Source organism: Primulina huaijiensis, chromosome 17 (assembly GCF_012295235.1).
Source record: "Primulina huaijiensis isolate GDHJ02 chromosome 17, ASM1229523v2, whole genome shotgun sequence".
Lineage (NCBI taxonomy): Eukaryota > Viridiplantae > Streptophyta > Magnoliopsida > Lamiales > Gesneriaceae > Primulina > Primulina huaijiensis.
In genome coordinates, this window is record NC_133322.1 from 7,361,566 (window position 1) to 7,388,091 (window position 26,526).

General features: G+C 37.4%; 1 protein-coding gene across 1 annotated transcript; it reads right to left on the minus strand.

Moving 5' to 3' along the window:
- Positions 1-425: 425 nt before the first annotated feature.
- On the minus strand, positions 426-12,358 carry LOC140962514 (uncharacterized). The gene is made up of 6 exons (XM_073421461.1): positions 11,790-12,358; positions 10,696-11,229; positions 10,229-10,378; positions 9,210-9,317; positions 1,388-1,812; positions 426-1,178 (listed from the first exon to the last, which is right to left on the minus strand). The coding sequence occupies exons 1-6, from the start codon at positions 12,280-12,282 to the stop codon at positions 570-572; spliced, it is 2,319 nt and encodes a 772-aa protein (XP_073277562.1). The 5' UTR covers positions 12,283-12,358; the 3' UTR covers positions 426-569.
- Positions 12,359-26,526: the final 14,168 nt, after the last annotated feature.

A 26,526-nucleotide genomic window follows, 5' to 3' on the forward strand; every position in this document is an offset into this window, starting at 1 on the left:
CAATAGGAAATGATTGATATGTCAAGTTGTTTATAAATTGAAATTCTTGAAAAATATATACTTTGATCTTATCATGGTGATCGAGGAGAAATCCATTTTTAATAAATAGTGATATTTTTAACTTTTTTTGTATTTATGATCCCTCATTTTTATCTAAAACCTTTTATTTGATCTTCTTATGAGTCGGGCTTTTAGTCCCATGAGTACGGAGAAATACATGTAAATCTGTTGATGTTATTTCATATCCGTTACAAGTCACTTAACAATCATGTCTTCAACAGAAACAATATTACCTGTTATGATCTATCTTGATTCTTTTATGACCCACATATCCAATCAGATCAAGCAGCACAATGTCTGAAGCTTGACAGACGAAAACTTTTCATGAAGTCACTCATCTCATTATTAATCTCAATCATGCACGCTTAACCTAACAAGGTTAAAGCCTTAAAATTATTAGAATCCACCATACGAAGCAAATTCCATGGAAACAAACATACAACAAATACTTTTACAACTTGTACAAGTAACATTCGACTACCAAGCCTCGATTTGCTTGTTTCTTGCTGCTAATACAACGCGTTTTTCTTCCCGAAAATGCCTGGTCCATATGTCGAATACGTCGCATCTATAAGGAGGGGGAATTGTGAGAGCGCGAATGATGTCACGGGCAAGAAAGCCAATGCAGCCACTGGTATGAGAAAAAAGTTTGATTTGTTCCTTAATATAACATGTATAGCTATACCGAAGGCGATGACCATGAATGTTATGGAAGTGAATAGGGTAAGAAGGCCGATGCATAATCTTGTAGGTAAAACATTCAAAAAATCTTCTTCTGCGTAGCGGGAAGTGAGGATGGATAAGAACATGAGCAAGGATATGGCAGATGAGAACAAAGAAACAGAGTCTGCTAAGGCAAATATAATTAACCAAGGATCATCCCAGAAAATTGGTATGCCATTGTCATTATTAAGGCCGCCTGGTACTGTGAAGGCTGCAGTAAACACGACAGTAGCAATCAATGCTGCCACCAAGGTACATGAGCTGGCAGTGTCTTTCATCCATTTCTCCCCTTGAGATTTCAACTCTTGGTGCTTCTCGGTAAACAACATCTGAGGAGTTTTTCCATCATTGTTTCTTGATGTTCTATGGGAAGGGGTGACAAATTTTTCCATTTCCTGTACCAAAGTGATGAATTTGTTAGCACAAAAAAATTAATGTGTATCCTAAGTTAAATAAGCAAGCACCAGGGCAAAAGATAAAACAATATACCAACTTAAGATTTTATTTGGATAGGAACATGTCGGAATCATTCGGTGTGCTTAGATGCTTAAAAATGCAAATATGATATCGATATAAAATATTGTAATGCAGATGTAACATGTACCTTAAACCATTGTAATTCATGTTGCATCTGCAAAGCTGCACCAGAAACAAGATTGAGCTTATGTGTTGGGGCTTGTTCTGCACACATATGCATATAATTGTTACCAAAAGAGTCAATAGAGTCATATAAAAAATGTTTTCCCTCCTTCATTTTATGGAAGAGATTGAAAACATTTTCTGAACGTTCTCTTGCCGCGACATGAAATATGTTGCCTTCATTTTTCGTATCTGCAATGTTAATCGCAGTTGGAAACATCTCCATGATCACCTCCACAACCTCATTGATTCCATTATGTGCAGCCAACAATAAGGCCCTTTCATAGATAGGTGAAGGCATTGATTCCAGGGCCATGCACACACATTTGACGAGTTTCAGTGCTTGTTGGTGCATTACTTTCTTATCCTTGATGCTTTTCACAAAAGGAACTGTAATACAATAGTGAAAAGTGTCATAACTAAGAGGATAAATAAGGTATGCGTGCGAAGACTTGAAGGGGGATGAACAAGACCATGAAGCTCACAACATTTCGAATTTGGACCATGAACAAGAGTGAACAAGACCATGAAGTTTAAATTTTGAATTTGAACTCCAGATTAGTTCAAATTAACCGTTGTGTATACTCAAACAAGTTATAAAGCCAAGGATTGGATTTAACTTCAAATTAATTTAGTTTTAAATAACAGATTTTTGTGGAGTCGATAGATTTTTCACATAATCTTGCAGAATTATTAGCAAGACTTTTATTCATATTTGTAAACTTTTCCATAGAACTCTATGGATTTTGTAACTTATTATTATGATTTTTTTTTTAATTTTTATGGAATAGCAGTTGAACGTAAATAACTTTTATTTATTTAAAATATTTTTATCTATCGATATAAATATTATTTATTATTGATTTAATTTACGAAAGACTGATAAATATTATAAATTTTTTTGATGTAGTGTAAATACTGAATTATTATTATTTTCAATTTACTGGCCAATAAAAATATTATAATTTTTTATTGATGTAGTGTAATAATTTTTTTATTAAAATTTGAATAAGTATAATTTTAAATTTCGCGAGGTTTTATGATCAAAACTCAAAAAATAAAATGAATGATGTTAATAATTTTGATTTTAAACTATTGTTAACTATTTAAAAAAATATTTTTCTAAAAGTCGATAGGAAAGGAAAAACATATGGAGGAGAAAAGAATGAATAAACTAGTATTTGTATTGACAATATTTTAATAGAAATGAAAGTGAGTATCGAGTTTGAGATATTTCTCAATTAAATGTTCATCCAAATCTTTAGGTTAAATCAAAGATAATTTTTGACATTTTATAGTTGTACCTTGTAGGACCGAGCGGTTGTTGTTTTACCAAAAGCTATAGATAGTGGTAACGGTGCAACTCAAATCTTTTAAACCGCACAACAACAATCTCACTTCTAACAGTTGCACTCCATGCAATCATTGAGAATTGAGCTCGTTATCATGGCTCTAATACCAATTGTAGGATAGAATGCTTGCCGCTTTACCAAAGTTTTAGCTTGTGGTAACGGTGCAACTCATATATTTTAAACCGCACAGCAGCTCAAGTACCACGATTCGATCGCTCTTCTAGCGGAGACAATTATTGCACCCAACATACCTTAAGATTTAATTCTTGTACTTAATAGAATTTCATGGAGTCATTAAGAGTATATCACATTTTGAATACCTCTAAATTTTTGCAAATTTTTGAAAAGTCCAGTTTAAATATCACATTACTTTTAAAACTTTACAAAAATTTACATTAAATACTAATAATCTTTTATAGAGTATATAAAAATTTAGATTAAATTCCTCTATAATTTTAAACTCCAATAAAATAACTAAAACTCTAGAATCAATATTCCCCTTAAATGATCAATCAAGGGGTGTTAAGATTCTTCACCTATAAATGCATCTTCATTCTTCATGAGGAGGCACACCCGAAAAGCAAAAAATAATTAATACCCTATAGCTGCCTTGTTTTCGAGCAGCAATCATCTTTGTTAGTTTTTCGTCTTTCTTGGTGATCTGTAAATAAGCCCAATTGCTCTTCCTTTGATCGATCGACCAGTGATCACAATAACGAATCACATACACGAACAATTAACTCCACACGATGACCTCACGCTTCTTGTACGCACACTAGAACTCACACACTCACCCCAAGAATACACACAAAGATTACGTGGTTTGGTACTTATCAGAGACCTACATCCACGGAGAAACACCACCAATCTTTATTGACTACTAGAAGAGTGTTTAATACATCGAGTCTACTTATTCAGCAAGAAAAAGTATTACAAGATTTGATCAAGCTTATTCCCTTGAATCTCCATATCCATGAGCACCTCGGTATATTCCACTTCTTGTGTGTTTAATTGTTTCACCGGAATTTTCTCTCTGTGCTTTCTTTCTGGAAGCCTCTTATTGATCTTGAAGCCGAAGCAGAAGAAGAGCCAAAAACCACTTCTCTTTTCTTTTATCAGTTAACCTTTAACCGCAATACCTGTTATTCTCGGTTATGGGCTTTTCTTACTCACCCATGCTTATTGGGCTTCATCCTTGTGTAGCCCATTACCTTCCAGCCCAAACTTTTGAGAAACCCGTTCTACAATCTCCACCTTTTCTCTAAAGATTGGATGCTTCTCTTTCTTGAATGAATTTACTTGATCTCCACTACGTTTACTAGGTTCGAGCAATGTTTGAACTTAGCATAAGGCAGTTGTTTTGTCAATATATCTGGAGAATTTTCTTCTGTTGCAACTTTCTTTAGGGACACTTTACCTTTATTCAAAATGTCCCTCACATAATGCATCTTCACGTGAATATGTCTAGATCGTTCATGGTATACCTGATGTTTCGATAAGTGTATTGCACTTTGGTTGTCACAGTGCACCACCACTTCAGCTTGCCTTATACCCAATTCACTAATTAATCCCTTTAGCCATAGAGCTTCTTTAATGGCTTCGGTGGCAGCTATAAACTCTGCTTCAGTGGTTGACAGTGCCACGACTGACTGAAGTGTTGCTTTCCAAGTAATGGCCGTTCCAAACACAGTGAATACATACCCAGTTGTGGATTTTCGAGTGTCTTTGTTTCGAGCAAAATCAGAATCCACATATCCCACCACTAGTCTTTCTTCTTCATTTCTGTGTTTGAATTTTAGTCCCACGTCTGCAGCTCCCTTCACATATCTCAGTAGCCACTTTAGCCCTTCCCAATGAGCTGGTCCAGGATTAGCCATGAACCTGGACACCACGCTTATAGCAAATGCTAGGTCAGGTCTACTACATATCATTCCATATATTAGGCTCCCCACACCACTTGCATATGGGATGTTTTTCATCCTCTCAATTTCTTCTTTAACATGTGGGGCTTGATCTTTTGAGAGTTTAAACTGTTGCCCAAGTGGAGATGTTACTGCCTTGGCCTTCTGCATGTTGTACCTTATTAATACCTTTCTCAGGTAGTGTCCTTGACGTAAGAACAGGCTCTTGTCTGCTCTTTGTCTTTGTATATCCATGCCCAGAATCTTCCTGGCTTCTCCCAAGTCTTTCATTTCAAATTTGATGTTCAGGCGTTGTTTCAACATCCTGATTTCTCCCATACTGTCACTTGCAATAAGGATGTCATCTACGTATATTAGAAGATACAAAATGACCTTTTCCCTGTCTTTATTTAAGTAGACGCAACTGTCAAAGTCACTCATGTGCATTCCGATCTCTTTCATGTAATCATCAAACGTCTTATTCCATTGCCCAGGACTTTGCTTTAGGCCGTAGAGCTACTTCAGTAGGAGGCAGACCTTTTCTTGATTTTCAGTTTTGACATAACCTTTTGGTTGTTCCATAAAGATTGTTTCCTCGAGTTCTCCATGCAAGAAAGCGGTTTTGACATCTAGTAGATGTAACTCTAAATCTAGTTGAGTAACCAAGGCAAGGATTAATCTTATTGAACTGTATTTTACTACTGGCGAATAGATTTCATTGAAATCTATTCCTTCACTTTGAGTGTAGCCCTTTGCAACCAATCTTTGCCTTGTATTTCAGATTCTTTGTTCTTGGATTAGATTCCTTGCTTTTATAAATCCATTTGCATCCTAACAATCTTTGATCCTTGGGTTTGTCAACTTGTTTCCAGGTCTCATTCTTCTTTAAAGAATCCATCTCCTCATCCATAGCTTTTATCCATCTGTTACTGCAGTGGCTATTCACTGCTTCTTTATAGGATGAAGGTTCCATGGTTTCCATTTGTTCAGCTATTTTCAGTGCATACCATGTCATATCAAGTTGACCATACTTCTTGGGAGGCTTGATTTGTCTCCTTTGTCTATCCCTAACCAAAGAGTATGTTTGTATTTCTGCAATTGTTTCCCTTCTTGTGATTGTCTTGTTATGTCGTTTTCTGACTCTGTTCGAGTTTCTTGATCATTCATGTGAGTCTCCTCTCCAGGCTCCACCTCAACTTGTGATTCCTTAGACTCTGAAGTCTCACTTGCTGAGTTTTGCTCTTTTAAATCGTATCCCATTTTTGACTCATCAAACACAACATTCTTTGTGTTGAAACATCTTGGTCCTGTTGACTCTAAGTTCCACACTTTATAACCTTTAATTCCTTCAGGGTAACCAATGAATTTGCATCTCAGGGCTCGAGTTTCCAACTTATCTTGCCTTATATGTGCTTAATCAAGGCATCCAAACACTGTTAATTCTTTGTAGTCGGCTGGACTGCCACTCCAAACCTCCATAGGTGTCTTAAATCCTAGGAAGCTTGATGGACACCTGTTAATAAGATAGCAGGCAATGGAAAGAGCTTCACCCCAGAATGTCTTAGGCACCCTTGCACTTAATATCATGCACCTTACCTTCTCCAGTAGAGTTCTATTCATCCTTTCTGCAATTCCATTTTGTTGTGGAGTGCCTGCCACTGTCCCATGTCTTGTGATGCCTCTCTCTATGCATAGCCTGTTAAACTGATCAGACAGGTACTCTAACCCATTATCAGTCCTTATGTGTTTTACTCTTTGATCAGTTTGTTTTCCACCATTAAGAGCCATTCCTTGAACTTACCTGCGACTTGATCTTTTGTTTTTTGTATGTAAGTCCATACCTTTCTTGTAAAATCGTCTATTATTGTCATGAAGTATCTTCCTCCCCCATGTGTGGATGTTCTTGAAGGTCCCCATACATCAGAATGTATGTATTACAGGGGTCTAGTGGTGGTGTGTTTAGCCTCAGTGAGGCTAACTCGTTTTGATTTTCCCAAAACACAATATTCACAGAACTCCATTGTCTGAATTGTTTTAGCACCTAACAGCTTATGTATGGACAGCTCATGGAGTCTTTTTTCACTCAAATGTTCGAGCCTTTCATGCCATAGTTTTGTTTTGAGTTCTGAACTTTGTGCTACTGCGGCTCTGCCTATCATTGTACTTCTTATCATTAGATACAACGAGTTTTTCATCATAGCTTTTATGACTACCAGTGATCCTTTCATTACCTTCATAATTCCCTTTTCTGATTTGAATGTGTAGCCTCTTGAGTCTAGTGTTCTTAATGATATCAAATTTCTTTTTAACTCGGGTACAAATCTTACATTCTATAACAGCCTATCCACTCTATCATGCATTCTGATTCTGATTGTACCTTCTCCTTTAATCCTACATGCCTTGTTGTTTCCTAACAGAACCATTCCTTCATCAGCTTCTGTTAGTTCCTCAAACCTAGACCTGTTTGGGCAAACATGGAAAGAACAACCAGAGTCTAGTATCCACTCATTGTTTGAGTCTTCAGTAGTAATGACCAGGGCATCAGCTGATTCATAACCATCTGACACCACTGATGCTTCACCATGATCTGCTGGTTTCTGCTGTTTCCATTTACTTTTCTCGGGACAATTTCTTTTGAAGTGACCTTCCTTGTGACAAATGAAACACTTGAGTTTCATTTGGATTTTGGACCTTGATCTGTTTCTATTAAATTTTGGTGTTCTTCTTTCTGGTCTTCCCCTTGTCATTAGGACTTCACCTGAGGGTTTTGAACTCGATGTGGTTTTCCTTTGTAGTTGCTTAGACCTTATTGCTGACAATACTTATTCAAGGGTAATTGTTTGTTCTCTGCCGTACAAGATTGCATCCTTGAAATGTTCATAGGTCCTTGGTAATCCATTTAGTAGTATGAGAGCCTTATCCTCTTCTTCCAATTTGATTTCAATATTTTCCAAATCATCAAGAATATTGATGAACTCTTCAATTTGGTCCTCAAGGCTCTGTTCTTCCTTGATCTTGAAGGAGTAAAGTCTTTGTTTCAGGTGTAACCTATTTGCCAATGACTTGGTCGTGTATAGAGATTCCAGTTTACTCCACACAGCAGCTGAATTCACTTCCCTTGCTACTTCAGGGGTTTATCACCAAGGCATAGAATGATAGCACTGTGTGCCTTATCCATGTCTTCTATTGATCTGGACATATCCTCCTTCCTTTTGAGAGCTTCTAACATGCCTTGTTAAGTAAGTATGGCCCTCATTTTTTATCCTCCATAGTGAGAAATCATTCTTCCCTATAAATTTCAATGTCACACTTCATCGTTCCCATTGTTCTTGTTTGATTCCCACAGACGGCGCCACTTGTTAGTTTTTCGTCTTTCTTGGTGATCTGTAATTAAGCCCAATTGCTCTTCCTTTGATCGATCGACCAGTGATCACAATAACGAATCACATACACGAACAATTAACTCCACACGATGAACTCACGCTTCTTGTACGCACACTAGAACTCACACACTCACCCCAAGAATACACACAAAGATTACGTGGTTCGGTCCTTATCAGAGACCTACATCCATGGAGAAACACCACCAATCTTTATTGACTACTAGAAGAGTGTGTAATACATCGAGTCTACTCATTCAGCAAGAAAAAGTATTACAAGATTTGATCAAGCTTATTCCCTTGAATCTCCTTATCCTTGAGCACCTCGGTATATTCCTCTTCTTGTGTGTTTAATTGTTTCACTGGAATTTTCTCTCTGTGCTTTCTTTCTAGAAGCATGTTATTGATCTTGAAGCCGAAGCAGAAGAAGAGCCAAAAATCACTTCTCTTTTCTTTTATCAGTTACCCCTTAACCGCAATATCTGTTATTCTCGGTTATGGGCTTTTCTTACTTACTCATGCTTATTAGGCTTCATCCTTGTGTAGCCCATTACCTTCCAGCCCAAGCTTTTGAGAAACCCGTTCTACAATCTTCATTTCGAGCAGCAACAACAAGTAGCAGGTTGCACGCAACCGACGAGGTCGAGCCGAAGAATTTTCTTACATTTTTGAATATACAGAAATTTTTTTTTTAAAGCATTTTCGGCAAGTGGGCTTAATGTTTTAAATGTATATATTTGTTTTAAATTGATTGAGCGCGATAGAATTTGATATATTATGTTTCTGAATTAAAAATTAGAATTTTAAGCACCGTTATAGATTTGATTTCCAAATGGTGAAGAATTCTGAATTATGTTATATTATAGTCCTGATGCGTTGAGATAATAAATAATAACATGGTCTCATCATTTAAAAGAGTAAAATATAGAATACTGATATCAGTTAAAAATATATATATTGTAATAAATATAACTATAACTAACCGTTCAAGGAGGAAACGATGTAATTCATAAAGGAATTTAGAGGGAATTTAAGTGTAAAATGTTATAATAAATAATGTGATAGGAATTAAGTAAATGTCAGCAGTAACTGAAGGGGGAAAATGTGATTAACCAAAAAAAGAAAGAAAAAAGAAAGAAATTGAAGGTACTTACTTTTATAAATTATGTCAAACCAACTGGACTTCTTGCTTGCTTCATTGTTAGAACTTAGATTCCCAATACCATCAATATTGTCATTCGTAGTTGGCGTCAAAATAATATCTAAAATATAAGGAAATAAAATCAGTAAATCATTTATCCAACTCAAGGGAGGTAGAATTCACGGTGTTCTTTGGCATGTTAAAAGAAAATTATAATATTGATTCAATGAACTAATGTCTCTCTGATTTTGGTTCTTTAAATATTTAAATTTGACTCTTCCTCTAATATATTTTCGTTTCCTGCAATTTTATTAATTTTTCGGCGAGTAATGATACGGTGCTAGGTACTGCTAATGTGACGATCGGGGCCAAAGAGGGCGAGGGGTGATCGTCGATGCCATGAGGTTACAGGGACAATGAGTTGTTCCTGACAGGCTTCTAGACGAAGAGAACATGAATGAACCGATTTCATGCCAGAATGATAATAATTCCAAAACTGTTTAGGTATGAGACTTTGCAGTTGAGAAATAGCTCAAAAGATTTGATATGAACTATTCATATCAAGAAGATACACGTCTTCTTTTCGAGAGCTTTATCACTTAAGAATTTCAAAGTTAAACGTGCTTGACTTGGAGAAATTTTGAGGTGTGACTCCTATAAAGTTTCTTAGGGTGTGTGTGAGTGAGGACATAACATGCTGGGAAGACTAGGCGTTTCATGTATTCGATATTGCATCAACAGTAAAAGGAACTAAAATTGCACCCAAAAAAAAAAAAAAACAACAACATTAACGGCTTGAGATTGAAATTTAACCACTTAAAAAACAAAATGAAAATTGAGATAAGTTTCATGGATACTTCTACAATATGTCCATTTATTATCACATTACACGTTATATACACCATACAGTTGTTCGAAAAGTCTGTTGGATCAAGAAGATGGAAAATATAGCTTCCGCGGTAAATGAATAAGATCATTCCCCGTGTTGAACCAGCATAACTGAAAAAACTCAGGGAAAAAACGAAAACTTACGCGAGTAAATCCATTTTTGCCACCAACTGAATTTTGTTCCACTTTCGAATACAGAACCCAACCTGGCTAACTCGTACAATGCATCAGTACCAGACTTATTTTTCAATCTTGCCAAATCTTGATTCTCTTGCACCAATTTCAAGGCCACGTCTGTCATAAATTAAAATAGGTGAAATTACCAATTTGACATTGTAACTTCACCTCCTTTCCTTTCTACTCCATGTAGAATCAAGTAAAATTTTAGCCTAAATCTACTTTTCTTGGTTTGTCTTGCAATTTTGATCCTTTTTCTGCGGGGTGAGCACTCCCGCGAAAAAACACCAAATTTGTAAAACAAATCTAGATAGTTAACCAGTAAAATTTGCCAATGTAAAAGCTAAAAATAGCAGTTAGGCATTCATAAATTAAGCACGTTTACATACTAATTAACAGTGAATTCCTCAGTCAAAAAAAAAAAGGAAGCTTACCAATGAATTGAGAAATTATAACCCTCAACAAGAGCGAAGCTCCCAACTGTCCATGAAAAGGGCTTTTGTCTATATGTCTTTGGTAGACGGACTCCTGTCCATCGGATGGCCTCTCCTCAGCATGTTTCTTGTGGAAGTCTATCAAATATTCAAGCATCCCTTTATGGCAGTAGGCTGCTGCTATATGCACTGGTAAACATTCCTGTTTATTTGTAATACATAGTAATTCAGGATTTCTAGTCAGTAACATCTCCGCGGTTTCCAAATTTCCAATCATTGCAGCCCGGTGTAAAGCGGTGTTCCCATAAGAGTTTCGTATCGTCAACGCATCATTTGGCATTGATTCTAGCAGCCATTTCACAAAATCATTCGACTTTTTCCCTACTGTCACGGCTACCAGCAAAGCTGTCTCATTAATTTCACTGATAATGGCTGTTCTTGCCTCTACATCTCTGTTCAGCAATCCCCTTGCTTCAATCCAATCCGCTCTTGTTATGGCCCTACGCAAGGGCAAGTAATGTGTGTAAACCCTACCTGCACAAGTAAGTTATGAAATAATCTTAGTCTTCATGTCGGGCTGGGAAATTAGTCTAAACCGGATTAGATGTGATATATTAAGCTTTCGAGCTTTATTATAAGTCTATTGGTTTTGAGACTTCAGTATCATTGCGAGTTTGATCATTTACGAATTTCAGTTTTAGTCTATATTGTTGCTTTTTCGCATTTTAGTCCTTGTTTTGCAATTTTAGCAATTTTCCTGTAGTAGTGATAACATGACGACAGGATACTTGAGCAATGATTGGTGTCACACGCAAGCATTCTTCGGAAAATAAATTACTAAAACTCGAAACAAACAAAAATTTCGGACTAAGACTGAAGTCTGTTTTTTTTTTCATTGAGAATTAGTTAGGCATAATTTCAATATTAGTCATTTGTTTCTACATGTCAATTAAAACACGAGTGCATGATGGATCACGACAGATACTCGCGTCCATGCCGGGAGTAGGAAGGTAGTAGGCATCACATAGTATTAATTAAATCAATCTCTCCTTATCATATGAAAGGAAAATATATTCAACTAATTAATAACTTACGAGATCCATTGTTTTGCTGAGGAACATTGTTGGTTGTCTCTCCTTGGAGTTCCATTATGCGATCTTCGTCTCCTGCTGTTTCTCCTTCGCCCACTCCTGCGGCTCCTCGATTCTGAGAAGAATCAGATGCCTGGTTTTGTATTTGATTATTATCATCTTGGATCTGATTGAAAATTTCGTTCAACTTCAGCCAAACTTCCTTGGAACTTGTCAAACTCACTACCATGGCAAGAGCATCATTCCCGATCGAACCTAAAATCCATCCCTTGATAAGTTTGTCAGTTCTTCTCCAAAGTATCTGCTCTGGGGATTCTTCAGACAGTGGTGGGATTTGACCGTCTACGAAACTCTGCAAGCCCTGGCTTTCTAACAAACAAAGCATCTGTTCTTTCCATATACTGTAGTGAATGCTTCGTTCTTCGTCTTTAAGCGAAGGCCTCACCGACACGAAGTTCGCGACATTAACAGTTGAGGGCAATGGATAGTTAGCCATTGGAATGGAACTGATGCAAAATGCTGGTAAGTTTCAATGGAAACGCAGTTGTGATTTATCCTTGGTCGGTCTCTTCTTTTTATAGATGTTATTATTTGCGTGATTGATTAATTGTCATTCTATCTGTTGAAAGTTTCAGACTAAGCTCGTTATTTTCTTGCGATATANATTTGGGGTGATGATTTCAGATGCTTAAAATAAAATAAGGTTGGCCTTTTCCTACCAATAATCATGTGAGAACCGAATTTTTCCTCAACCTTTATAATTAATCATGTGTAAGGAAATTGAAGAGCTTAGGATCTTGGATTATGGTATTAAGTGAGAAATATATGGAAAATTTTATTATTGAAAATGTTAATTATCAAGTCTAATATTTATACCAAGGCATGCAAATTCGAAAATTTGAGAAGGAGATTTACAAGATTGAGATATCCTACAAGATCTAAAGTATTAATGCATGATATTGAAATCAAATTTTCGAAATTCTATAATATTATATGCCTAAATATTGTGAGACATGGATACAAGGAAGCATACAAGGTAAATTGGAAATAATCCATCAAACTTTGGGCACAAATCATGGACCTATCAACCCATATTTTCGAACCAAGGGAAGGCAATGAATTAAGGAATAAATCTCACAACTTAAGTAGCTAAATTTTCGAAAATTGCAAGGATATTGGGAGTCAAATATTGAGAGATTTGAAGCAATTTTGGGCATGATTGGACTACCATATTGAGCTCCATCCTCCTCCCCTATAAATACCCCATCAAGCCTAGCTTTCCCTACGCCAAAAATCCGAAAATCCCTTGCTGCAATTTTGAAAATTCCAGCAGCCATCCTAGACGAAATCTTGCACCAAAAATCGTCCAAAGTTAGCCTAGATTGTGAGTCGATGAACTGCCCGAACGAGGAACGAGAAGTGATCCAAGTCTAGCATTGTGCACTCCACGTTTTAGCACCCAAAACCAAAGTAAGTGGGCTTGTTTTAAAGTTGAAAATTTCAAATTTATGCATATGTCGTTTTCGAAAATTCGTCAAGTACAATACTTCTTCTACTCCTTTCTTGTGTTTGTCATATGGTTTTGAGCACTGTGAGGAGTCGACTGTATATGGGTAGAAATCCCAACCATGACGTGACCCTTACGCGCTGGGGGATATAACCGCTATATAGTCTCGGCCCCTTAGAGGAGTAAAAATTAGGGACTGATATCAGTAAACCATAAAAAGTAGATGAATCTCAGTGCTTGGAAAATGTTATGCATGTAGTATGAATTATATATGAAAGTCACGTGTTTCGAAATTTATGCATGTTGTGTTATTGTGCTCGATACGTGTAAGGTCCAAAATTAAGACGACATAATCCAACTGCATGCGAATCTTGGAAATAATGAAAAATAAGTGAATGACTTATTTTAATTGCCATTTAATTATGTGATATACTTGTTTATATGCTTAATGAGATTTTTATTGTCATCATGCATAAAACTGTATTTTTAAGGATTATTCAAGTGACGATCGAGGAACGGGGACCGAAGGCTGAAAAACAAAAAATGTTTTTACTAAATAATTGTTTTTAATTATTTAAAATATGAGTGTTGCTTTTTATTATTTTTGGAAATAGAGGGTTTGGAGGTGATTTTATACGCCGGGACATAAATTTTATCGGTGTTGGTTTTTCAACTAAAATACGAACTTTTTGGCAACCCGGCTAATAAATTCACATGTTTAATAAAAGAAAAACTTTGTTAATATTTTAATTATGTCCTCATTAGACTAATGGGCCCAATTAGATGGCTTATTAGGCCTAATAAACCTTGAAGGCCATTAACTAATATTTAAAGTATTAAAAAACCACAAAAAACCCTATTCTTCTAGCATAAACCATCGGCCACCTAGTTTTAAATTCTGAAAATTCTCCCAAGACACCACACACACAAGGCACTACATATCCTAGCTGTGGGAAGAAATTCGAAGGGGCTCAAGGAGAAGTTAGCCTAGGTTTCGTCCCGTTCTTCGTCGTCAACGGATATTCGAGCGTATTTAACGCATAGGCACACCATACATCTCCTTTTCTCGTCCATCATATCATAATATTGTTTAAATACTGTATGCATGAAGAACATAAAGCCACTTTTCTGTATTTTCGAATTATTGCACTTGCATGAATTAAATTCATGAGGTTTGATCCAAAAACTTGTTCTAGGCATGTTAAGGGGCTGCCATGATGTCAGGTTATGTTTAAGCAAAGCTTTTATATGAACTAGACTCATAACCAATCAACAAACTCACAACAGAAACAAGGAAACGAGGAAAAAGCCGATTCCTTGCTGTCAAGGGCTTGGGGCGATCGGGTTCATGGGATAAGGGACTGGCTAGGCCTGGGCTTGGGTTCAGGGCTGGCCTAGGGTTTGTTTACGTCTAGGAGAGAGTCCTAGCCAAGCTAGGACTCGGATTAAGAGGGCTGGTAGGAGTCCTTGCAAGCAAGGAATCCTACCCGAGAAAGGACACATGCATGCGCAGACTTGCGCAGCTTGTGCAGGGGTGAGGGTTCGGTCCAGGGCTCAGGGGCTGGGCTGGGGCGAGTCCTTAGGGTCCTAGGTAGGTTTCCTAGAGGATGGTTTAGGGTCTGGAGCGTCGGCTTAGGGTCTAGACACCGAAACATAGAGTCCAAGCACATGGAAACTCTCGGCCAGCATAGGGTTGTATTGGGGACCTTCGTTTTTTGCTTTTGGCTGGGTTCCTTGATGAAGTAAGGGTCCAGTAGGCTAATTTAGGATGTTGGTCAGGTTTTGGTTTGACACGGTTTGGGGGTAACTCGTGAAAATCAAAACTTGGCTCGGGGTCGAAGTTTAGGTGTCAATTAGGGTTTTTAAATAAAGAAAAATTGGAAAACGGCTCACGGGGCTCGAGTCGTGGTCCATAAGGGCTAAAATAATATAAAAAGACTAAATTTAGAATTTAGGAATTTTATATTAAAGTTTGAGATTTTCAGGATTAAAACACCGTCAAAATAATTAATTAATGATAAATAAAAAAGTCTAATATTTAAGCTAAATAAAATTATGGGAAAATTAATTTAGGCTTAAATAATTATTTGGGACATGTTAGAGTCATGAAATCAAGAAAAAAGTCAAAATCAAAAAATGTCGAGTCCAGGGGTAAAACGGTGTTTTTACACCTGAAAATTTGTAAGCGTAATGGCAGTGCCCTAAATGCTATTTTCATGATATTATGACAGATTTTAAATGTTTATGAAATGTTCATGATTAAATTATGATTTTTAAATGTCTATTTGATTTTTATGATTTAAGGAAGACATTTAAAATACATGTTGCATGCTTGGTTTCAAAAATGAAAAAAAAGTTATGGTATTCATGATTTTTATAAAGTGATGTGAATGAAAAATGTTGAAGGAGGTGAAGTGATTGTGACTAATTCGTTCATAATGGCGATGTCGTGAGGGTGATGGTCCCAGTGGGAGCCCGACGATCGTGTTTCCATTATTGCGAATATGAGATTATGAGGTTTGAGGAAGAATGAGAATATCGTGAGGGGAGAAGGCCCCAGAGGGAGCCCATTTATGGGAGAAGGCCTCAGAGGGAGCCCCGACGATCGTATTTCTATTCGATCATGTTAGGCCAAGGCTCAGTTGACCGGTGAGAGCGTCGCTGATGTTCCCGCCGTCTAGTACTGGGGTTATATGTAGATGGATCCATCGATCATGTCATGTCATGTCATGTCAGAAAAGTCACAATTAACGATCTGAATTCAACAAAGAAAAATGAAATGGAAAAGGAAAAATGTTCATGATCATGTTAAAGGTTTTATGTTATGTCATGTTGAGAAAAAGGAAAAAGTTAAAGTTATTTTTGCATGTCATTAAAAGTTATTTTACGTAAAAGTATTTTCACTGTTGCATGTGATTTTATATATATTATTTGCTATAAAGATTATGATGTGTTGAGTCTTTAGACTCACTAGGTGTGATAGATGCAGGTGAGTTTGAGGGAGGTCTTGACGGATGATCTGACTGGACTGAAGGCGCACACAACCCGAGGACCAGCGCTTCTACTTATTTCCGCACTTATGACTTATGAATCATGATTTATAATTAAAGATTTTAAGACTAGTTATTTATGCTTTTTTAGAGATTTTTGAGAGGTTTGGTATGAGCTATTCTTTTCAAATTATTGCTTTTTAGGTTTGGTAAAATAAATTGACGATTTCATTTCTATGACTATTTCGTTGATGTTTCATTTTAAAAGGTAAAATATTTAATAAAATATTTTCATGGGAGGGACGAAATTTAGAAAAAAAAAATTTTCTAGTACTTTTAAAGCAGTAAAAAGGGCAGGACGTTTCAATACGCCCCCACTTGCTGAGTATTTCTGAATACTCAACCCCCCCTTACAACCTTTCCCCGATAAGTCTGAGGAAGAACTCGAGGAGGAAGATGTTGATCAATTCTGGGGATGGTGAATGTTCAAGAATTTAGATTAAGTTAAAGTTTATTATGATTATTCAGTTTTACGTTTCCGCATTAGACTATGTCGTTTTTGGGTTTTTTGAAAATTGTAAAAACAATTGTTATTTCGTTCGATAAAAAGTAATATTTTTTCATGGATGACCCAAATAAGAGATCCGTCTCACAAAATACGAACAGTGAGACCGTCTCACACAAGTTTTTGTCATTCATATATGAGATCTTCACCCTATGATTCTGTTTTTGAAAATTTTCTTCGAGCACGATTCCTTCGTTCATGTCTTGTTCAAAATAATATTGTTTCAATTACTGTTATAAATATTTGAATTGATATGAGAAATGATTTTCAAACTATGATAAGATATGACTCTAAACGGTGATATTGTACCTGTTGTAAGGAGCCTATGAGGTGGGATTATAATCGTTGTATGACATCACCCCTTAAAAGACTATCAATTATGGACTGCTATAAGTAAATAATGAGAAAAAAATTAATTTCAATGTTTCACGTTTATGATATACTCTGTTTTTAGTCAAAACATGCCCTTATTTTCGGAAATATCTATGTATTTGTTATATATGTTCGATCGGTCCACACTTGCTAAGTATTTCTCCAAACGCTTATCACCTTACTCTCCCTCCCTAGAAAAGAATAAAGATCCGTTAGACGAGGAGGAGCAAACCATATTTTGGGGCCGGTGAAGAAGATGTTTTCAAATTTAAGAACTTATTTTACTTATGTTATTTCAATTTTAATTAAGTTGTAAAATTCTTTTGCAATTATGTTTTTGTTTTGGAAATTCTAGTTGTAAAGACAAGTTGTCTATGACTCATTTATGAAATAAACTAGTTATTGTACTACGAGACTCGTTATTTTTTGAATTTTATTTGTCAAACAATGCCCGTGTCGATACGCCTCGGGCGGGGGGTGTGAAATAAATTATAATTTTACCTACATTTTATTGTTATTAATTTTTTTTTTGATACATTGGGATTGAGGTTTTGAATTTAGCACATCTCTTATTGAGATAGGACATTCCATCAAGCTAAGTGTGGGAACCCGGACCTTAATTCATTTCTTAATCATTTTTTGGAAATAATTCAATCAATTAANAGACCTTAATTCATTTCTTAATCATTTTTTGGGAATAATTCAATCAATTAAGATAAACAGGGTCTAAATTTTTTTTTAAAATGCGGAACGTAATAGAATCAGTCTAGTATACACATCAGTATAAAAGTACAAGTGTTGTACAGCATACAACAAACGAAACTAGGGTTCAACTACTATATATCAAGTGCTGAAACCTAAGTACTTCTGATCTGGATCACCACGCTAACTTGTCCTTTCTCTCATCCTCTTCTTGACCCTGATCTTGTCCCACCTGTTGTCATGCACACATACAAACACGACAACAGACGGATAACTCCGGTGAGAATAAAATCCCAGTATAAACAATGAATCAATACAATACATAAAATCATATGTAAAAGCATAAACCATGTATCAAAGAACATGAATCGTAATTTATGTCACATTAGTGAATACAGATAAAACTCTTTGACTCGTCATTTCAGACTCGACTCATCTCTATTCTAGGGATCCCAGTTCCTGGATATTACAATATACCGAATCTCCGCGNTGGGATCCCTAGAATAGAGATGAGTCGAGTCTGAAATGACGAGTCAAAGAGTTTTATCTGTATTCACTAATGTGACATAAATTACGATTCATGTTCTTTGATACATGGTTTATGCTTTTACATATGATTTTATGTATTGTATTGATTCATTGTTTATACTGGGATTTTATTCTCACCGGAGTTATCCGTCTGTTGTCGTGTTTGTATGTGTGCATGACAACAGGTGGGACAAGATCAGGGTCAAGAAGAGGATGAGAGAAAGGACAAGTTAGCGTGGTGATCCAGATCAGAAGTACTTAGGTTTCAGCACTTGATATATAGTAGTTGAACCCTAGTTTCGTTTGTTGTATGCTGTACAACACTTGTACTTTTATACTGATGTGTATACTAGACTGANATCCGTATAATCTCAATCAAATCAGTTCTGAAAGATCATAACAATTCTATACGGTATCCGTTCTTCGATCTGGTTTCGATTATACGATGTCTAATATCGCAAGAACATCATATATTAATCATATCTGATTCTTTCAATAGCATATTTTCAAATCATAGTAGAACATAAGAGAACTTACGTCTTTGTGTATCTCTTGTCGATCGAAACGCAATACCAAACTCGGATTGAAATTCCAACGGCCGGATCTTGCACAACTCACAAGTCTATGAATTGATGAAGCTTGAGGAATTAGCTATGGCCTTTTTCGGTTCTTGCTGGCTTTGTGAAGGAGAAGGAATGAAAGAATATATATATATATATATATATATAAATCAACTTGCATGAGTAAGAAACGTGGCTTATTTTTCTTGCATTTCAGTCGGCGCTCGGGCGGTCACAATTTACCGCTCGGGCGCGGAACGTTCTGTCCAAGCCCTCAACTTATTCGACAATGGCGCTCGGGCGGTCATTTTCTACAGCTCGGGCACCAGACATTCTGTCCAAACCGTGAACTTGTGGTGCATTGGTGCTCGGGCGGTCCTTTTCTACCGCTCGGGCGCCACAGGTTCTGTCCAACATCTTGGCTTGTATTGCACCGACGCCCGGCTTCTCCACTTGAGCTTCCACAATATCAATACTGTTAACTAATCCACTTCTTATTACAGTAATTAAATCTCGGAGATTACATTTCTCTCCCCCTAAGATACGATTTCGTCCCCGAAATCACGGGCAATCAAATCATATCAGAAGGAAATGCATAACAAAAGCTAAATAGGAAACTCACATCAATGGAATAACTCTAGAAATTTCTGCCTCATATCTGACTCAGTCTCCCAAGTAGCTTCTTCGATGCCATGACGACTCCACTGAACTTTCACAAGTGGAATAGTCTTCGTTCTGAGCTGCTTTTCTTTACGATCGAGAATTTGTATCGGCTTTTCGAAGTAACTCAGTGTCTCGTCAAGCTCGGTCTCATCTGGATGAATAATATGTGAAGCATCAGAAATATACTTTCGCAATAAAGGTACATGAAAGACATCATGTATACCAGATAGAGAAGGCGGTAATGCGAGACGATAGGCACGATCTCCTATCTTCACGAGAATCTCATACGGCCCAATATAACGTGGAGACAGCTTCCCTTTCTTGCCAAATCTGACAACTCTTCTGAAAGATGAAATCTTCAAGAATACTCGTTCTCCAGCCTCAAATACCAATGGTCTTCGTCGAACATTGGCATATTTGGCTTGTCTGTCTTGAGCTGTCTTCATTCTCTTCTGAATCAGCTTCACTTTTTCCGTCATATCTCGTATCATATCAGGTCCAATCTCAGGTACCTCAGAGATATCATTCCAATACAGAGAGGATCTGCAATTTTTTCCGTGCAACTCTTCAAACGGTGCCATCTCAATACTCTTCTGATAGCTGTTGTTGTACGAAAACTCACAAAGTGGCAATGAATCTTGCCAACTAGAGCTAAAGTCAAGCACTACAGCTCTCAGCATATCTTCCAGTGTCTGGATAGTCCGCTCTGACTGTCCGTTGGTCTGTGGATGATATGCGGTACTCAGATGCAACTTCGTACCAAGAGCCTGCTGTAAAATCTGCCAAAAGTGCGAAGTAAACCGAGGATCACGGTCTGATACGATCGACTTTGGCACTCCGTGCAATCTGACCACTTCTCTGACATAGATCTCAGCCATCTGGTCATGTCGATACGTCATCTTTTATGGAATAAAACATGCAGATTTGGTTAATCGATCAATCACAACCCAAATCGCATCACAACCTCCGGAGGATCTCGGTAACTGCGTCACAAAATCCATGGAAATGTGATCCCATTTCCATTCAGGAATAGACAAACTCTGCAGTAGACCTCCTGGTTTTTTTCTTTCTGCTTTCACCTGTTGGCAATTCAGACATCTAGATACAAACTCGGCAATATCAGCTTTCATTTGTTTCCATCAGAACTGTCTTTTCACGTCATTATACATCTTTCTGCCAAAAAGATGAATACTAAATCGACTGCTATGCGCTTATGACAATATCTGTTGTCTCAACTCTGAAACATCTGGCACAACCAATCGATTATTCACATACAGTACATTGTCACGTACCTGATATTCTGATCGATGCCCTGCTCTGACCATCGATATAGAATTTTGCACATTCTGATCAACTTTCTGAGCCGCTTTAATTCTCAAAATCAACTTTGGTTCGACTTGAACAGCATATAATTTCAATGGTCTATTATCTGTCTTAAATATCAATCCAGACAAACAGCAATCTTCTATCAAATTGGAAACACCTATCATCGATAAGGATAAAGAACATACCTTTCGACTCAGTGCATCAGCTGCTGCATTAGACTTTCTCGGATAATATTTGATTTCACAATCAAAGTCTTTCCGCAAATCAAGCCATCTTCTCTGTCTCATATTCAATTGTGACTGCGAAAATAGATATTTTAAACTCTTGTGATCAGAATAAATCTCAAACTTCTCACCGTAGAGGTAGTGTCGCCATATCTTCAGTGCAAATACAATAGCTGCCAATTCAAGATCATGAATTGGATAGCGAGTTTCATGTGGCTTCAACTGTCTCGAAGCATAGGCAATGACATGTCCCCGCTGCATCAAAACACATCACAATCATCTGTGAGAAGCATCACAATAAACGACAAAATCACCAGTACCTGATGGAATAGTCAAGATCGGAGCACTGGTCAGCCTTTTCTTCAACTCAAGAAAACTGGACTCACAGTCTTCAGACCATACAAATGGAGCGTTCTTCTGAGTCAATTGCGTAATCGGTTTAGCAATACTGGAGAAATCTTTAATGAATCGTCGATAATACCCTGTCAAACCCATAAAACTACGAATCTCTGGTACTGATGTCGGTCTCGGCCAACTGATCACAGCCTCAACCTTGCTAGGATCAATAGAAATACCATCTCCGGATATGATGTGACCTAAAAATACAACCTGTCTCAACCAGAATTCACATTTCGACAGTTTTGCATACAATTTCTCAGTTCTCAATGTTCTTAACACAATTCTCAGATTCTCAGCATGATCAATCATATTCTTTGATTAAATCAAAATATCATCGATAAAAATAATCACGAAATCATCGAGATATTTCTGAAACACACGGTTCATTAGACCCGTAAAAACAGCTGGAGCATTCGTCAAACCAAACGGCATGACAATAAACTCATAATGTCCATACCTGGTTCTGAACGCTGTCTTCGAGATATCAGAATCTCTGACTCTCAATTGATGGTATCCAGATCTCATATCGATCTTGGAATAAACAGAAGAACCCTGCAACTGATCAAATAAATCATCAATACGAGGCAAATGATATTTATTCTTTACCGTAGCCTTGTTCAGTTGCCGATAGTCAATGCAAAGTCTCATTGACCCATTTTTTTTTCTCACAAATAACACTGGAGCACCTCAAGGAGAAACACTCGGTCTAATATATCCCCTGGCCAGTAAATCTTCTAACTGCTCCATCAACTCTTTCAATTCAATAGGTGTCATTCTGTACGGAGCTCTAGAAATCGGAACTGTACCTAGTACCAATTCAATGCTGAAATCTATCTCTCAAATAGGAGGCAATCTCGGAATCTCATCTGGAAATACGTCAGCAAACTCACACACCACTGGCAAGTCAGCCAATGATGGGCTCGATTTCAGTACGTCAACTGAATAGACAAGGAATCCCTCTGCTCTTTTCTGTAACAATCGAGTTATAGACATAACACATATCAAAAGAATTCTAGATCTAGAACCCTTACCGTAAAATTTCCACTCGTCAACAATGTCAGGTCTGAATCTCACAATCTTGTGGAAACAATCAACGGTAGCTCTGTACTTTGTCAACATATCAATACCGATAATACAGTCAAAATCAGACAACCCAAGCACAATACAATCAAACGCAATCTCATGCTCTTCATACTGCAGTGTACAATGTTTAACCGAATTCACGGATATCAAACCTTTCCCCAACGGAGAAGAAACAGACACTACAGCAGATAGGGACTCAACAGGTAATGCATGATTCAATGCAAATCTCTCAGATATAAATGTATGAGAAACACCTGTATCTATCAATACGTAAGCAGGATAACCACATAAAGAACAGTTACCTGCAACAACATCGTTTGATGCTTCCTGAGCCTGCTCTTCTGTCAAAGCAAATACTCTGGCCTGCTGTCTAGGAGGCTGGCTAACTGTCTGGCTTCCTCCTGGCCTCTGCTATGACTGAATGGATGGTGGTGGCTGAAAAGAATGTACAGCTGATGATCGTCTATCAGTCTGAGCCACTGATCCAACTGATTTTGCTCCTTGGGGATCTTTGGGAACCTCTCTGTGGACAAACTCTGGCAAAGTGTCCCTGCTGTCTGCAGATACGGCAACTACCAATCACTCCTTGGCATTGCTCAGTGGGATGTCTCCCTCCGCAGGTTCTGCAGTAAACTCCGGTATAACTCTGGCTCTATTGTGAACCACTGGAGCTAGAAGAACAGCTGCCAGACTTCTTAAATTGTTTTCCTCTGGCTTTCAGATAATCCTTTTTCCCACCACTGCTGCTGCCACTCTCAAATCTGGGAGGTGGTTGCTGTGGTCTCGGTGTTGTAGGAACATACGAAAATCCTTTCTGTCTCATCATACCAGCTTCAGCTCCTTTTGCTCTGTTCAGGGCATCACCAAAGTTATTCGATCGCCCTGTGTTCACCAATGTAAAAATCTCAAGATGCAGGCCATTGATGAACTGATCAGCAACAGCTTCAGCATTCTCGACAACGTGAGGAGCAAATCGGAGCAATGTAGAGATTTTGTCCACATACTCTTCAATATTCAACTGGCCCTGTCTCAGATTGGCAAACTCTTCACCCTTGTCTTTCCTGTACGATACTGGAAAGAATCTTTGATAGAATTCATCTTTAAAGATCTTCCAAGTGATAGTCGTACCTCTATGCTCCAATGCCCTCTTAGTCGTGCCACCAACTCTTCGCAACATCATGCAGCTGGTGCCCAATCAGTTTAACTCGGCGTTCATCTGTGTAATCCAACGAATCAAACAGCATCTCTATGTCATCTAACCAACATTCACAGTCAACAGAAGTCTATGTTCCTTTCAGGGTTGGCGGTTTGAAAGACTGAAATCTCTTCAGTAGCGTTTCCATCGGAGTTGCTGTCACATCCATCGGATTAGCCGAAGTACTGCCCTGTTCTGGTACTCTTCGGGGAGGCATATCTGATTATCAAAAGGATTAGTAACCCAATACAACAGATCTGTTTCAGTTCAGTCCCCCCTCCGATCATCTTACTGTTGATCAAGAATCGGTTCTGATTTATTCTTAATTAATACAGTTTACCAATCAAATCAGATAATCAGGTAAACATGTAATAATAAAAGCAGTAATCATGCTAGCACACAAAAGCAGGAAATAAAACTCAATCTACCCCGCTCACTAGCTTCTATTTCAGTCTACAGAACCTACAGTTCTAGACCTACTGCTCTGTTCTAGTTCAATCTCAGGAACCTACTGCTCTGATACCACCTGCTGTGGGGACCCGGACCTTAATTCATTTCTTAATCATTTTTTGAGAATAATTCAATCAATTAAGATAAACAGGGTCTAAATTTTTTTTTTTTAAAATACGGAACATAATGGAATCAGTCTAGTATACACATCAGTATAAAAGTACAAGTGTTGTACAGCATACAACAAACGAAACTAGGGTTCAACTACTATATATCAAGTGCTGAAACCTAACTACTTCTGATCCGGATCACCACGCTTACTTGTCCTTTCTCTCATCCTCTTCTTGACCCTGATCCTGTCCCGCCTGTTGTCATGCACACATACAAAAACGACAACAGTCGGATAACTCCGGTGAGAATAAAATCCCAGTATAAACAATGAATCAATACAATACATAAAATCATATATAAAAGCATAAATCATGTATCAAAGAACATGAATCATAATTTATGTCACATTAGTGAATACAGATAAAACTCTTTGACTCGTCATTTCAGACTCGACTCATCTCTATTCTAGGGATCCTGGTTCCTGGATATTACAATATACCAAATCTCAGCGATAGGAATCGATCCCTTCCTAAGCAACATCGATATAAATCAAATATCCATAGACTTGGCATACCTGCCATAGACTTGGCATATCCGCCATTGCCTACTCTGACAATGTGCAATGGGCCAATTATCACTCTGTCATAATCTGTCACCTCTGTCAGCGACTCTCACTCAATAGCTATCTGCTATTCTCTGCTTTTCTATAAATCAATAGACTAAGCATATTCATTCAAATAATACAACAATATGAAAACAATAACATACAAGTATGTGGTTTAGGGAAACTCAAGTCCAATCTGACTTAAGTCAATCTCCCGATTAATATTGATTTATACCTTTCTTTCGTCGATTTCTGGCTCTGTCAAAGTATCAAATTCAAAGCTGTCAATATCAAACTGAAATGACATATCGAATAGGCATAATATCAATATTCAATTCAACTCAGATCTGTTCTGATCAATACTCAATCTAATTCAATATCACAACATCATATAAATCTCATCACCTCAATCCATAACATAATCTGATACCAAATCCGTATAATCTCAATCAAATCAGTTCTAAAAAATCATAACAATTTCATACGCTATCCGTTCTTCGATCTGGTTTCGATTATACGATGTCTAATATTGCAAGAACACCATATATTAATCATATCTGATTCCTTCAATAGCATATTTTCAAATCATAGTAGAACATAAGAGACCTTACGTCCTTGTGTAGCTCTTGTCGATAGAAACGCAGTACCAAGCTCGTATTGAAATTCCAACGGCCGGATATTGCACAACTCACAAGTCTATGAATGGATGAAGCTTGAGGAATTAGCTATGGCCTTTCTCGGTTCTTGCTGGCTTTCTGAAGGAGAAGGAATGAAAGAATATATATATATATATAAATCCACTTGCATGAGTAAGAAACGTTGTTTATTTTTCTTGCATTTCAGTCGGCGCTCGGGCGGTAACAATTTACTGCTCGGGCGCGAAACGTTCTGTCCAAGCCCTCAAATTATTCGACACTGGCGCTCGGGCGGTCATTTTCTACCGCTCGAGCGCCAGACATTCAGTCCAAACCGTGACCTTGTGGTGCACTGGCGCTCGGGCGGTCCTTTTCTACCGCTCGGGCGCCACAGGTTCTGTCCAACATCTTGGCTTGTATTGCACCGACGCCCGGCTTCTCCACTTGAGCTCCCACAATCTCAATACTGTTAATTAATCAACTTCTGATTACAATAATTAAATCTCGGGCATTACACTAAGGGTTTTTGTTGGGAAAAGATCTGGTTCAGTCTCATATGTTTGACCTATTTTCTGTTATGGACTCATATGTGTTGCCATTCTAGATTTAGTTTTAAAATTTACAAAAAATTGTCCGAATTTATCCTTATGTCAAATTAATTGTTAAAATTAACGGAGAAAGTCTCGGTTCAGTCCCAGATATTTGGCCACTCTCCCTGTTTGATCCCAAATATTTTGGTGTTCCCAGTTTAGTCCTAAATGTTTATAAATTTTGACCTAGTTGATTTTTCCATCAATTTAATGTTTAAAACTAATGATAGATAAGA

What these genes read in the sequence shown, in the direction of transcription:
- LOC140962514 (XM_073421461.1), bottom strand. Translation starts at nt 12,282, where the DNA reads ATGGCTAACTATCCATTGCCCTCAACTGTTAATGTCGCGAACTTCGTG. An exon ending in TCAGCAAAACAATGGATCTC is followed by an intron (nt 11,230 to 11,789) that starts GTAAGTTATTAA and finishes TTACTTGTGCAG; the next exon opens with GTAGGGTTTACACACATTAC. An exon ending in TATAATTTCTCAATTCATTG is followed by an intron (nt 10,379 to 10,695) that starts GTAAGCTTCCTT and finishes AATTTATGACAG; the next exon opens with ACGTGGCCTTGAAATTGGTG.